A 14,164-nucleotide genomic window follows, 5' to 3' on the forward strand; every position below is an offset into this window, starting at 1 on the left:
ACGTTATTGTTCCAACAAGCTGGGCTGGCCTAAACATGAATTTTAATGGTTGTCTTAGTTTTTTAATAATATTGGGGCCAAATTATTTAATATATTTTAAATTGTTTTTAAATTTTATGTATATGTGTGTTTTATTGCTGGCTGTGCACCGCTCTGAGTCCCTCGGGAGAAGGGCGGTATAAAAATTGAAATAATAAATAATAAAAAATAAATAATAACCATATTGTCAATATGGTTACATAACTTACATTCAGTTTCAGACAATGGAGCATTTCTTCCCATAAAGTAAAATTACAGATAATAACATATACTGAAAAGTGGAATATACAGGAAATGCCATAATGAAAACAGAAGATAATTTGATTTAGCCCAACTTTTCCTGCCAGAGGTGATAGTAAACTTGAATTATGGGATGTCAGAATAGGGCACCGACAGCAAGGGGAGATTCAGCCAAAGCCCCTGGAGTATTTCCATTCTCCCCTGTGAGCCTGGGGCTGCATAAACAAATCTCTAGGCAGCCAATTGATTTATCTGCTAGAAAGGGATGAAAGTTGTTATTTCACCATGAATGCAGCACACATGAGCTGGAAAGGACCAAAGAGGATATCTGACCCATCCCCTGGGCCAGGGGAGGAATCCATTAACCTCTGCCCAATGGGGGGTTGGGAGAAGGGATTCCAGAGAAGGGAATCTCCCTCCGCTCTGGGCAGACTGATCCACTACTCAACCCCATCGGAGGACTCTTCCTAGGCTCAGCCCAAGACACACAAGATAAGCTCAGCTGGAGCCAACTCAACCTCCTCATGAAATCCAGCAGAACAGCTTTTTCTTTCTCATAATGCCACCCTGTTTTGTTTTCATTCACAAGCCACAAGGTGGTTTGCTGGACAAAAAAGACACAAAAGGAGATAAAAAGCTGGGAAACTATCACACCTGTGATCGTTATTTTTGCTGACCACTTGGAGGTGCCATCCAAGACACTCTGTTTGGCCACCTTTGTGTGCTTTGAGAATTCTTCCTTTGAAACCTGGAATACCTCCCGGATCAGGTGAAAGACCTCTGGTCTGTTTTTCTCCCGAATTGTCATTTGCTCCTTCATGGCTGTAATGATGCTCTGGGTCTTATCTTCAGCCCCGTGCTTTGAGCTCTTCTCTGCTGCCCCTGAGGGAATACCATAATAATCATATTACATCCAATAATTCATTGATCTGGTCATTAGGAAGGGTTCCTGAAACCTCAGAAGCTGGTCCTCTGACCCATCCCCTCCTTGGATTTTAGCAGGCTGGTTCCTTGGATACCAAATACAGCAAATATCCCTAGGAAATGCCATTACTGCATGCTGCTGCCAAAGCGCCCCAACAAAAACCACCCCTGAATGCCCACAGAAGCAGCCCCCCCCCCGAGAGAAAGAGGGGGCACCCAAGACTCACTCTGAAGGCAGTCGGCATTGAGGAGGTCTTGGCACTTCTCGTGGCATTTCACTCCACACTCACTGCATCTCATTCCCTGCCGGGCAATGCCCCAGAGCAGCCCTTCGCACTCGTAGCAATAGGTGGGGGCTGTGGCTGTCCACACTTCAAAGTAGTGTGGAGTGGTCAAGGACATGGGGTAGATGAGCGCCTGCAGAGTCTTTTTGAAAACATGCAGTTTCTGTGGGAAGAACACAACCATCAGGGGATGCGAGAGGATGTGCCTCCCTTTCCATAGGAGAGAAAACAGCCACTGGGTGCAGAGGCAACCATTCTCAATTGTTATTATTGATTTAATTAATTTGCCCTGCCCTTGCCCATTCTTTTGAGTGTGACTTCAGCCAGTTGTACATACATGTGCGTGCAACCACTCCCACCCACCCACACAATGTGTTACAATTCTTTCTTCTTTATTGGCCAAGTGTAATTGGACACACAAGGACTTTCTACCTGCCCTTCCTTTTTAGGACGGCTTGGGGGGGGATTTTCTTCAGTTCAAGGCCAGCTTCTTTTCACCACTAAGGCAGGTCCCCCACCCAAAGCACAGCACTGGTGGAGGCCCCAGAAAGAGGCTCCTTTCTTGCTCTTACCATCTCGTTATTCAGGGATGTCCGGACAAGTATAGCCAGTGAGACCCCTGGCTTTCGGGCAGTCAGTGTCTGTTAAAGGCAAAAGACACAGGCAGGAAAAAGTGGCAGGAAAAGAAGGAAACAGCAGCTGGCTGCTCTCAAAATCCTGTCCAAAGTTTGTTATGGTCCCTGAGCTCTGGGTCACGCAGAAGGTCCCGCCATTGGGCAAGAGTCCTCATAAAGGCTGCCTCCCGCCCCTCTCTTTGCCACCTCAAAATCCAAGGGCAAGTCTAAAAAATTTTGAAGCCAAAGTGCAGTGGAAACCCAGTCGCTCCTATGAACTCAGGCAGAAGTGGTTGTTTTAGCCAACTTGAGCCTGGCAGGCTACACACCCAGATGCAACACTTAGCCCAGGTCCAGCTAGCCAAAGGCCTGCTATCCTGTCCTCTCTGGCCTTTGCCTGGAATGGCATCTCCCTGGAGGACTGGTGCCCTGCTCAGCTGCTCCTCCCCTGAAGAAGCTTTCCAGCAACCAGGGTAATGGTTGAAAAGTACCAAAGAGACACTTCCAAATTTCCTGCCTCCATGAAACATAATCACTAATATAGAAACAAAACTGTAAAGCAGCAGGAAGCCCATCATTTTTGAGAAACATTGACATTAAATCCTTTAAACATTATTTTAGTACCTTTCACAGATATTAAGTCACTTCACATCTTTATAAAATCTGTGATGTATAATTTGAATACTGGAACTCACAAGTATGATGAATACTGGAGTATGTTTAGTACAAAAGATTGAAAATATATTTTATTTGGACAATAGATATAAACATATTAAATCAATTTCATTTAAAATGTTCAGGTTTTATTACAAATGGATAACAAGCTGCTGACAAAACATATCAGGTAGCATTTGTTTTACTTTTATTATTGACAGAAGGAGAAACTAGAAAAGTTAATACCAAAAACAAATAATCAGTGTTGTGTGGGCCTTTTTGTCCACATTATTGATTCAGAAAGGATCAATTTGCAGGAAACACTTTGGGAAACATGTGAGAGAGGGAGAGGCAAGACCAAGAATGCTCTTGACTTTGTCTGACGGCAGCTCTCTCGGAGGCTAGTCCCTAACACCCATTTCTGTTTCACATCTTCAAGAACAGCCATATTACCCATGACACTGACAACAGGAGTATTCACACCTCTCCTTTTCAAATTACAATGCAGGGTCAAACTATGAGAATAACAATCAATTTGACTGACGGCATTCATGAATCTCAACACCCTGGAAGCTCTCCATCGTAAAACAATTCCTTGTCAGTGGCCAAATGGATAGCAGGTTCGCTATCTCTGTAAACTTATTTTAAACCTGGGATGACCAGTCTCTAAATTCTTCAGCATTAACTGCAGAAGACCAGTGACTCACTGTCAACTTGCCAGCTTTAATAAATTATTGTTGTGTTCTTAGCTGAGTTTTCTATCACACATGATTAACTCCACACATAATTATGAAGTGAAGTAAGAACAAATCACTGGCATGTTGTTATTTGATTTACTTCATTACTGCAGCAATCTGGTTAATAAATTAATCTCACAAGCTTTTCTTTACAAATTCTTGGCAATTTAGCTGGTTTGTGGTGCTAACTCATAATGAATTCCCCTTGCTAATGATTAATTATGAATATTTCTGTTTGCTTGTCACCTTCCATTTTTCAGCCAAGGACCAGAGCCAAGACAGCAGAAAACAAAGGTGGGAAAACGACTCCAAAATATGACTGAAAACTACAACAGAGGCTAGGAGGGGTTAGGTGATGTGTACATCAGTGCACACTGGAAAGAAAATGAAGGAAAAATGTTCCCTCAGGAAGACAAATATGATATGGCAGGCAGTGCTGAAACTCAGTGGGATAATGACTGTGACTGGCACAGCTCACTGAAAGTCTCCAGTTTGTTCAAAAGGAACAGCAGAAAAACAAAGAGATTGCACCCCATATAAAGAAAATATACACTTGCACAGAATTACAGAATTCATGTTGAAAGTATTTGGGCAAGAATAAAAGGAGAGAAAAAAAGTGACATTATTGAGAGTTTATTGCTGATCATCTGCGCATCTTTCTGCCTCAGAAAATCTGATCAGATTTTCAATAGGGGCACTTCAAATTATCTTGACATCTGCTGGGAATTTTATTGTACGAAGAGTCAAGGATCCAACAAATCCTTATCTTCTCTCACTGGCAACTTAATTTATCAGAAGATGTATCAATCTCTTAACTCATTACAACAGCTATGTTCAAGTCTCTTTGCAAAAACTCTGCAAAAAGCCATAGAGGTTTACATGGGAGGCACCCCACCCTGATCAAGCAGGCATATAAATTAAATAAATAAACTGTTTCCAAAGCCAACCATTTATGGGCTTGGATTATGATTAATAATAATCACCTCTCTGACAAGGGAAATTGTGGCTCCCAATCCTCCTCCTTCACCTTGAATATTGCACCAAGTTGACACCACTTTGCTGCTGCTTATCTGGTCACTGCAAGGAGTTAACAGGAAAGTCATGGGTTTTCGTGATTAATGGTCTGCCAAGGCTAGTGGTGAAGGAGACCCCACTTTTGCCCAAGCACAGACAGGCTAAGAACTGAGGCTGGTCACCCTTGCCCATGGGGACTGAAATACAAAGACCATCACCCCAAGGGTGTCTCAGCACATTTTCCCCTGCCTTTCTACAAAGGGCTGTGCCCAGGAGGGATGGCAGAAGGTTGGCAGTCTGGGCCTTTTAGCATCCCCCTCCACACAAGCAGGAGGGCTTCCTGCCCCAGGGAGCTATGCAGGGCAGCTCTGAATTCCTCTAGCTGTAAGAGACTGTGGAGGGGAGGAAAGGCAAGCTGGCCACCAAGCACTGCCACCCCGGCTGCCTCTAAGGAAACTCGTTGTCCGCTCTGGCCTGGCCAGGTTTCACATCCTCCCCAAGTACCATTAGTGGGAAATGAGCAACTCGAGCTCTGGATTTCTACCGAGTCTTCAGTCTCCCAGGGGAAAGTCAGCTGATCTTCCAAGAACATCTTGCATAGGCACAAGTTGCTCAGAATTGAAAGCCATTTATCTTTTACTTTAATAATGAATAATAAATATTTATCCTCATAACACACCCATCTCCTTAGACCCAAACCTAGGCCATAAAATGGTTCCCTATCATGGCAAGGAGTAAATATAAATGGGGAAAGATGCCATTTTCTCTAGCAGCATTAACTTCATGGGAAGCTTGCAACCTTAAGCATAATGTTTGGAGTCCACCAGCAGCCCCCTCTGTTGAGGGGAATTCTGTTGTTCCCCCTTGCAAAATTAAAATTTCATAACCCTGTAGGCTGTCCCCCCTTCCCCCATGTTTGGAAAACCTTGAAAGGATCAGGCAGAAAATCCCCTGCAATTTCTGGGGAAACCCAGTCCAATAAGCTCATCAGTTTGTTCATCCAACATGGCTCCAGCAAGCAAGGCTGATACCAACAAGAAGCCAGTGTTTGTCAAATGTGTCTGGCTCCCTATTGGTCTCTGGTCACAATTCAAGGTGTTGGTTATTACCTTTAAAGCCCTACATGGCTCAGGGCCAGGTTATCTTCGAGACCACCTTCTACCGCATAGCTCCCAGGGACCGGTAAGATCCCACAGAGTTGGTCTCCTCTGGGTCCCGTCAGCTAAACAATGCCAGCTGGCGGGCCCGGGGGGGGGAGGGCGTTCTCTGTGGCTGCCCCAGCTCTCTAGAACCAATTACCTCCTGAGGTCCGGACCATCCCCACCCTTTTGGCCTTCCGAAAAGCGGTGAAGACCTGGCTTTTCTGGCAGGCCTGGGGCCGTTGATCTCGCTCTTACGATCTGATGAGATCCGGCCATGAATGGTGTGAATGGGTTTTAATGTCTTTAAGGTTTTTAATTTTTAAGTGTTTTTATAGTGATTTTTTGAGTGTATTGTGAGCTGCCCTGGGTCTTCGGAGAGGGGCGGCATATAAATTGAATAAATAAATAAATAAATAAATAAATAAATAAATAAATAAATAAATAAATATTTCTTTTTTGAAGTCCTGAGTCACAGATCTTATTCTTTTACCCTGATCATTGATCAGACCTCCTATCCCATTTAATATCATCTACAGCTCTGATGAGCAGCTCTCCAGTCATTGCTTCAAATGATCCTGCCCCAAAACAGATCCCTGCAGAGTCCCACGATCACTGCTGTGTCCGCTTTAGCTGCAGCTAACTCAGCGGGAGAGAAGCCCACCCTGATACAGTAGGCCAGGAGCTCTGAGATGCGCCTGCAACCAGCGGGCTGGGTGGGCTTAAGCTGTTTTTAGGGCTGGGACAAATCATTTTTAAGGCAGATTTTAACATCTTAAAATCAATTTGACATCTAAGCATTATTGCAGAAAATGTCTAATTTGCAATGAACAGCTGCCCTGGGGTAGAACCTTTTGAGAAATGCCATACATGAATACATTAAGCAATAAATCCACTTACCATTGCCTGGAAAATCCAGCATTGATGAGAAAGAATTAGGAAAAGCATTAATAGTCAGATGTTGTAAGGACAATGACATGCAATGATTAATATTTCTACAGCCATCAAGGCTGCAAAGATACCACAACTAAATCCTGTCTTATTTTTGTACCTTGAAAACATTCAAATGGGTAACTGAACTGATCCACAATGTATAAGGAATCTCTTAGATATCTCATACTTTTTCCCTGTGAGCACCACTTAAATTCATTGAACATAATGTTTTAGGCTAAAATAGTTTCTAACTGAAAAAGATGGATAATATTTTTTTAAAAAATTGGGAGATATTGATCAAGAAGGTAAAATCCAAATTTTTCAAAAAATGAAATAAATTACAGGTAGCCTGACATCCATTTTTTTAATGACAGATCAAAATTCACAATGACCTCCGAAAAGTCTCTTACAAGTTACATTTGCACTTATGACTGTTGCAAACCGTCACAAGCTGATTACAATTTGGGTGCTTGGCAGCGGCTTGAATTTACGCTCAGTTGCCGTGTTCTGTGGTCACATGATCACAATTTGCAATATTTTTGCTGGTTTCTGGCAAAAAAACACCATCAGGGAAGCTGGATCTGCTTCATGAATACAGCTTATAGACTTATGACAATTGTAAAATGGTCATACAATCAAGTCCTTTCATGTAGTGACTTACGACCATAATGATTTATGACAGACACTCCCGTCTCCGTGTGGCCCTTAGTCAAGGGCTACCTGTACTTCTGCAGTTACCTATCATAACCAACCGCAAAACCCAGAAGCCTATGCGTATCTTTAACTAAACATGTGAGAATAACGAATTTCATTCTTCTAGGAATGCCTCGTTTGTAATCTGCTAGTCCCGGCCTGGCTGGGATTGCAGCTCTTGCCACTGACTCTTCCCAAGGAATCAGTGGGACAGAGCTGAGGCTGAGACTTGCTGGCCCTGCTACTAGAAGCAGGCTCCCTCTTCCCAGAGCCCAGCTCCTCTCTCTGTTTGGGTTCCATGGTGAGCAGAGAATAACTGCACTTGGTTGAAGCAGGGCGGACTGGGCATTACGCACAGCATTACTGCATTAGTGTGATAGCATGCTGCCAGCAACTCACCACATCTCGAATGACAGGGAATGTGTTCTTTCGTCGCAGGTCTGGCATGCTATCGATCCCGTACAGAGCACTCCCAGGGCTGAAAAGGTGAGAAAGTGAGGTGGATGCATGGAACATACCAAGATGCATGGCTCGTATGGAAGAAAACCACATCAGTGTTAAAAGTCATAGACTCCTGCAGTCCCCTGAGACCTTTTGGGAAACCTTTTAAAAACTCCAGGACTTTTGGAATAAGAATACTTTGGCCTTTTGAGCTCAAAAGGCACACAATGAAAGTTCATACATTGCTATTGGTTTTATGCTTCTTCCAAAGTGGTTCTGCCAATGAGCTATTCAGCCTCTTCCATATTCATTTTCCCAGGAAAACTGTGTGATGCTTTCTCTTGCACCCAGTTAGAGGCTGAAGGAGAGACATTGCTGTAGATTTGACATTGTTCTGACAGTGTAATGGAAGATGATGATGATGATGATGATGACAGATAAATAAATAAGTAAGTAAATAAATAAATAAATAAATAAATAAATAAATAAATAAATAAATAAATAAAATAATAATAATAAATAACAAAACTTGGACCACAAAACATGTAAACTTTTGAATATGTACCACGCTTTACATCCACGAAGTGACATCGACAGGTTGTACCTGCCAAGAAAAATAGGGGGCAGAGGACTATTGCAAATCTATCAAACTGTAGAAGAAGAAAAACGAAGTTTGAATGATTATGTGAACCAAAGTACAGAAAAATTGGTGCAGGCTTTGAAAATGGAGAACATTATAAAAACAACAGAAACAAAAGGCAGAATATAAGGAAAAACAGCTGGATGACAGATTAAATAGATAGAAAACCAAAGCTTTGCATGGACAGCACTTGAAAAATATTGAAGGAAAATGTGATGATAACTTTATATGGACATGGCTTAAGATCGGAACCATCAAGAAAGAAACGGAAGGTTTAATACTCACTGCTCAAGAACAAGCACTACAAACTAATGCCGTGAAAGCGAAGATACAAAAATCCACTGACAATCCAAACTGCCGAATTTGCAACAACAAAGTCGAAACAGTTTCACATTTAATATGTGAATGCAGCAAAATCGCACAAACCGATTACAAAGCTAAACCCGACCGAGTTGCTAAATTTTTTTGTTTTTAATATTTTGGGCCGAAATTATTTAATTGTTTTTTAAATTGTTTTTAAATTTTATATGCAATGTTTTATCTTGGCTGTACACCACCCTGAGTCCCGCAGGAGAAAGGCGGTATAGAAATAAAATAATAATAATAATAATAATTAATCCACTGGTCATTATGTAAAAAATACGACTTACCTGTATCCAAAAAGTCATGGGAACATAAAGTGAAAAAAGTTATAGAAAATGAGAAGGTGAAGATCTTATGGGACTTTTGAATACAGATGGGTTGTCATTTGGAACACAACACACCAGATATCATGGTTGTCAAAAACCAAAACGTACAATTTATTGACATTGCGGTACCAGGAGATATTGATATCGCTGTACCAAGAAATGCCAGAGTCGAAGAAAAAGAACTGGGAAAAATCACGAAATATTGGGACCTGGCCATTGAAACTATGTGATTATGGATGAAACATGTAACAGTGATACCCATTGTCATCGGGGCACTTGGTACCATGTCCAAGAATTTTATAAGATACATCAACAAATTGCAGCTTCCTGCAATAACACCAGTGGAACCAGTGGTGGGTTGCCCCCGGTTCACACCGGTTCTATAGAACTGGTAGTAAAACTGGCAGGAGGCTCCACCCACCGACCCCGACATCATCAGAACGCATGTGCAGAAGAGCGTGTGCGGCCCCATTGCGAACTGGTAGTAAAGGTAAGTAGAACCCATCCCTGAGTGGAACTGCAAAAAACTGTGCTACTTGGAACATTGTATATCTTAAGAAGGTACCTGGTTGATACCTAGGACGCTGTCAGCAACCCGTATCAACCATTAACACCAGTCAATGGTATTTGTGATGCATTTTTGAATGTTCAGTTGATTTTCCTGTTTCAATTAATAAAGTATATAATAAAAATCATCATCATCTTCTTAAAATATATGTTCTTAAAATATATTCTTTAAAAATATCTTCTTAAAATGTATATATTTTAAGAAGATATTTGGTTGATACCTAGGACACTGTCAGCAACCCATATCAACCATTAGCACCAATCAATCATATTTGCAACACATTTTTAAATGTTCAGTTGACTGAGTTTCATGTTTAATGAATAAAAGAGATGATGATGATGATGATAATAATCCATGGCTGGGCCTGGACAGCTATCGGATGCAGTCCCTATGGTTATGAGATTGCTGATCTTCGGATCAGTAGTGGCTTAGCCACCATGAACCAACTCAGGCACCTACCATCACCAATGATGAGAAGAAATCAACAAAATTCCATACCGGATCAGTCATCGCCCAGGTCAACAAGGACTGTGTCAGATGCTATGCCTCCTGGACATCTGCTGAAAAATGGGCTACAGGGCTCAGTTGCTACTGCTGGGGAACCAGGGCATGCAACTGTAAAGCGACTGGGACAAAAGGGCAAAACTTGGACAACCAAAGAAAATCGAGAAATCATCAAATATTACTACCAGGCAGAACCAACAGCCAGCGGATTTCAAAAAAGAATGATGCAACTGTGGAAGTAAAAACACACAGACAGTGACATAACTGAACAAAGATTAATGGACAAACTGACCAACCACTGGAAGAAATCAATATACAGGATAAAGATCTTCCTGTGCAACAACTCGAAAGTGTAGAGGTAAGTGATCTAGTGAAAATGCTGGAAAAAAAATTGAAAACATAAAATAAAACACAGAAAGAAAAAGACTGCCTGCCATTCGCGAAGTACATAGCAAATGAGTGAAAGATTTACTAAATACCATGAACATTTTAACTTCCATCCCATTCAGCACACTACATAAAACAAGCCAACAAATGTACAGCACAACCGCTGTTATATCTACACAATTGGATTATAAAATGCCAAAAAAGAAACCCACTGGAACACCAAAGTGGAAAATTTGACTTGAAAATAAAATTTAAAAAAATATGAGATGTCAGCAATTCGAAAAACTTGAAAGAAGAAAAACTAAAGAATAAAAAGCTGAAAAATAGTTTAGACAAAAAAATACAACCTGGAGGAAAAAACAATAACAGAAATTATGGAAGAACTAAAACAATAATGTAATAGCAATAGCAAAGAAAATTGAAAGATACGCAGGATGAATAAAACAATATCGTGAAAATGTCCAGTTCAGAAGAAATCAACCCTTCTTGTACTGGTCACGATGAAAGTCGAGACCATACTAATGTTCACTCATGTAAAGAAAAAACTTTGAACTTTTGGAAACAACTGTGGGAAAACCAAGTGGAACATGATAAAACTGCCTCCTGGATCAAAGATACTCAAAAACAAGCAACACAAAACAAAATGGAGAATATTGTAATAACAACTGATATGGTTGCACAACAAGTGAAGAAGGTCAAGAACTGGAGCGCACGTGGCCTGGATGAAACACAAAATGCACAGGTACAGTATATGCGGTATACTGCTCAATAGTAGTAACTGTGAGAGGGATCTTGGAGTCCTAGTGGACAACCATTTAAATATGAGCCAGCAGTGTGCAGCAGCTGCCAAAAAATTCACAATGACCTCCGAAAAGTCTTAGAACTTAGAACTAAGGAGAAATTTCCTGACAATTAGAACAATTAATCAGTGGAACAACTTGCGTCCTATGATTGGTAGGATTGCAACTATTAAGATGAATATTTTACCTAGAATTTTGTACCTTTTTCAGACTATTCCAATAAAATTGGGTAAGGAATTTTTTGTAGATTTGAATAAAATGGTGTTGAAATATATTTGGCACGGAAAAAGGCAAGAATAAAATTTAAGCTATTATAAGATGCTAAAATGAGGGGTGGTTTTGGACTACCAAATTTCAAATTATATTATCAAGCAGCTAATTTAAGTGGATTAAAGAATGGATAACATTGAAAAACACTAGACTATTGAATTTGGAGGACATGATTTGTTGATGGGTTGGCATGCCTTTTTATGGTACAAAGGAACTAAAATACAGGGGTATTTTAGAAGACACCAGATACTGTACGTGAAGCTTTATTTTTGAACTGGGAGAGGATTAAAAAATATCATTATTTGAAGATTCCAGTCTGGGTATCAACAATTGAAGCCTTCTCATATCCAGTGATATTTAAAGGAGAACAAATTGTTAGATACAGTGAATTATTGGATGAAAAGGGTGATCTTAAGTTAAAACAAGATTTAGAAGATCAGGGATTTAAGATGGATTGGTTTTCATATATGTAAATATTTTCTAGATATCGAGAAGATCTCAAACAAGAGGGTATTTATAATGTTTTGACTATTTTAGATAAGATATTAATGGGTTCTGACGACCATGTAATCAAAAAGCTATATGGATATTTATTAGAGTTAAAATTGAAAGAAGAACAAGTTAAAGAATCAATGATAGTGTGGGGGAAAAATTTTGGCTATGGTATTGTTTTGGAGAAATGGCAAAAATTGTGGTCACATAACTATAAAATGACAACGTCTACAGCATATAAAGAGAATTTGTATAAGATGTTTTACAGGTGGCATTTACCCCCGACAAGGATAGCCAGAATGTTCAAGAATAAATCGGAGAAGTGTTGGAAGTGTCATCAGACTCCAGGATCTTATTACCATATGTGGTGGACATGCATAGAAGCAAGGAGATTTTGGACTAAGATACACACATGGTTGGAAAAAATGACAAAGAGACATATTGACTTTAAACCAGAGATATTTTTATTAGTATATATTAATATATTTTTATTAATGTCTCTTACCAGAGACATTTAATAAAGAATTGCAATATTTAATTGTGAATATTTTAACAGCGGCTAGAATTGTATTTGCAAAAAACTGGAAAGGAGAGAAGATAATTGCTGATGAAGAAATTATTAAAAAAATATTGGACTGTGATGAAATGAGTAGATTGACATTTGAAATAAGAGAACGGGAAGATAAACAATATTATTTGATATGGGAGCTATTTTATCAATGGGTAGATAATAAAGAATGGAGATGAAATATTACATATGAAATGATTTGGATAAAATGTGTAAACATTTGCTTTTAGTTAGATGTAAGAACATTTGTCACAACTGAAACTTTGAAAATGTTGAGAACACCAAATGATTTTAACCGATTGAATCACTGTCTGTAAGTATATGGAAAGATGATGTTTTTTATGCTGTGTTTGTTTAAAAATAAAAAACTTTTTTAAAAAAACTTGCCTCCTGAAGTTGTGAATGCTCCAACACTGGAATTTTTTATGAAGATGTTGGATAACCATTTGTCTGAAGTGGTGTAGGGTTTCCTGTCTAAGCAGGGGGCTGGACTAGAAGACCTCCAAGGTCCCTTCCAACTCTGTTATTCTGTTCTAATAGCAATAACACTTATTCTATTCTATTCTAACTTCATGGATACTGGTTAAAACACCTAACCAGCCTCCATCATCGCATGGCCAGTCAATTTGATGAAATGCTTCAAAATACAACAAGCGAAGAATGGTTAACAGCTGGCCGAACATACTTGATAATGAAAGATCCAGAAAAGGGCACGGAACCATGCAACTATCGCCCAATTACTTGTCTGCCAACAACATTCAAACTTTTTACAAGAGTACTGGTAAATTCAGTATTCAATCATCTGATGGAAAACAGTTTGTACCCAGTAGAACAAAAAGGAAATTACAAAAAATCAAGAGGAACAAAAGACCAGCTGCCATTGACAAAATGGTACTAAAAAATGCAAAACGAAGAACAAATTTAAATATGGCGTGGATAGATTACAAGAAGGCATTTGACACATTACCCCACAGCTGGATTAACTTTGGAATCAGCAAAATATTTGTACATTTTTGAAAGCAAATATGCAAAAATGGAAAACAGTTCTAACAGCAAATGGGGAGAACATTGGCGAAGTCAACATCAGACGAAGAATCTTCCAAGGGGACTCACTTTCGCCACTACTGTTCAACATTGCATTAATTCCACTGACAATAATCCTACAAAACAGAAAACTGGGCTACCAAATCTCAAGCCAACATGGCAAGATAAACCACCTACTATACATGGATGACTTAAAACTGTATGCAAAAAGCCCCACTGAACTTGAATCAATACTCCACACAGTTCAACTGTTCAGCAGCGACATCAGAATGAACTTTGGACTTGAAAAATGTGCTATACTATCCACGCAGCGAGGAAAAATGGAAAAAATAGAAAGAATAGAACTGGGAAATGGAAGCATTGTGAAAGCATTAGCAAAGGATGATGGTTACAAATACCTAGGCATATTGGAAGCAGATAACACCTTGAATGGAAAAGTCAAAGAGTCAATGCGAAAGGAATACATCAGGAAGGTCCGTAAAATATTAAA

General features: G+C 39.9%; 1 protein-coding gene across 2 annotated transcripts in view; it reads right to left on the reverse strand.

Moving 5' to 3' along the window:
- Positions 1-14,164, reverse strand: part of UNC13C (unc-13 homolog C) — a 65,920-nt gene that overhangs the window by 37,226 nt on the left and 14,530 nt on the right. The window contains exons 4-8 of one of the 2 annotated variants that reach the window (XM_070953912.1): positions 7,671-7,749; positions 6,546-6,551; positions 2,060-2,128; positions 1,431-1,650; positions 934-1,161 (exon numbers count right to left, since the gene is read on the reverse strand). In XM_070953912.1, the coding sequence (XP_070810013.1) occupies positions 934-1,161; positions 1,431-1,650; positions 2,060-2,128; positions 6,546-6,551; positions 7,671-7,749 (602 nt within the window). The remainder of the gene's footprint in view (positions 1-933; positions 1,162-1,430; positions 1,651-2,059; positions 2,129-6,545; positions 6,552-7,670; positions 7,750-14,164) is intronic. The other variant, XM_070953911.1, reaches the window with a different exon arrangement.

The sequence above is a fragment of the Pituophis catenifer genome, unplaced genomic scaffold (genome assembly GCF_029215685.1).
Source record: "Pituophis catenifer annectens isolate HBS135680 unplaced genomic scaffold, rPitCat1.0.hap2 SCAF_14, whole genome shotgun sequence".
Classification (NCBI taxonomy): domain Eukaryota; kingdom Metazoa; phylum Chordata; class Lepidosauria; order Squamata; family Colubridae; genus Pituophis; species Pituophis catenifer.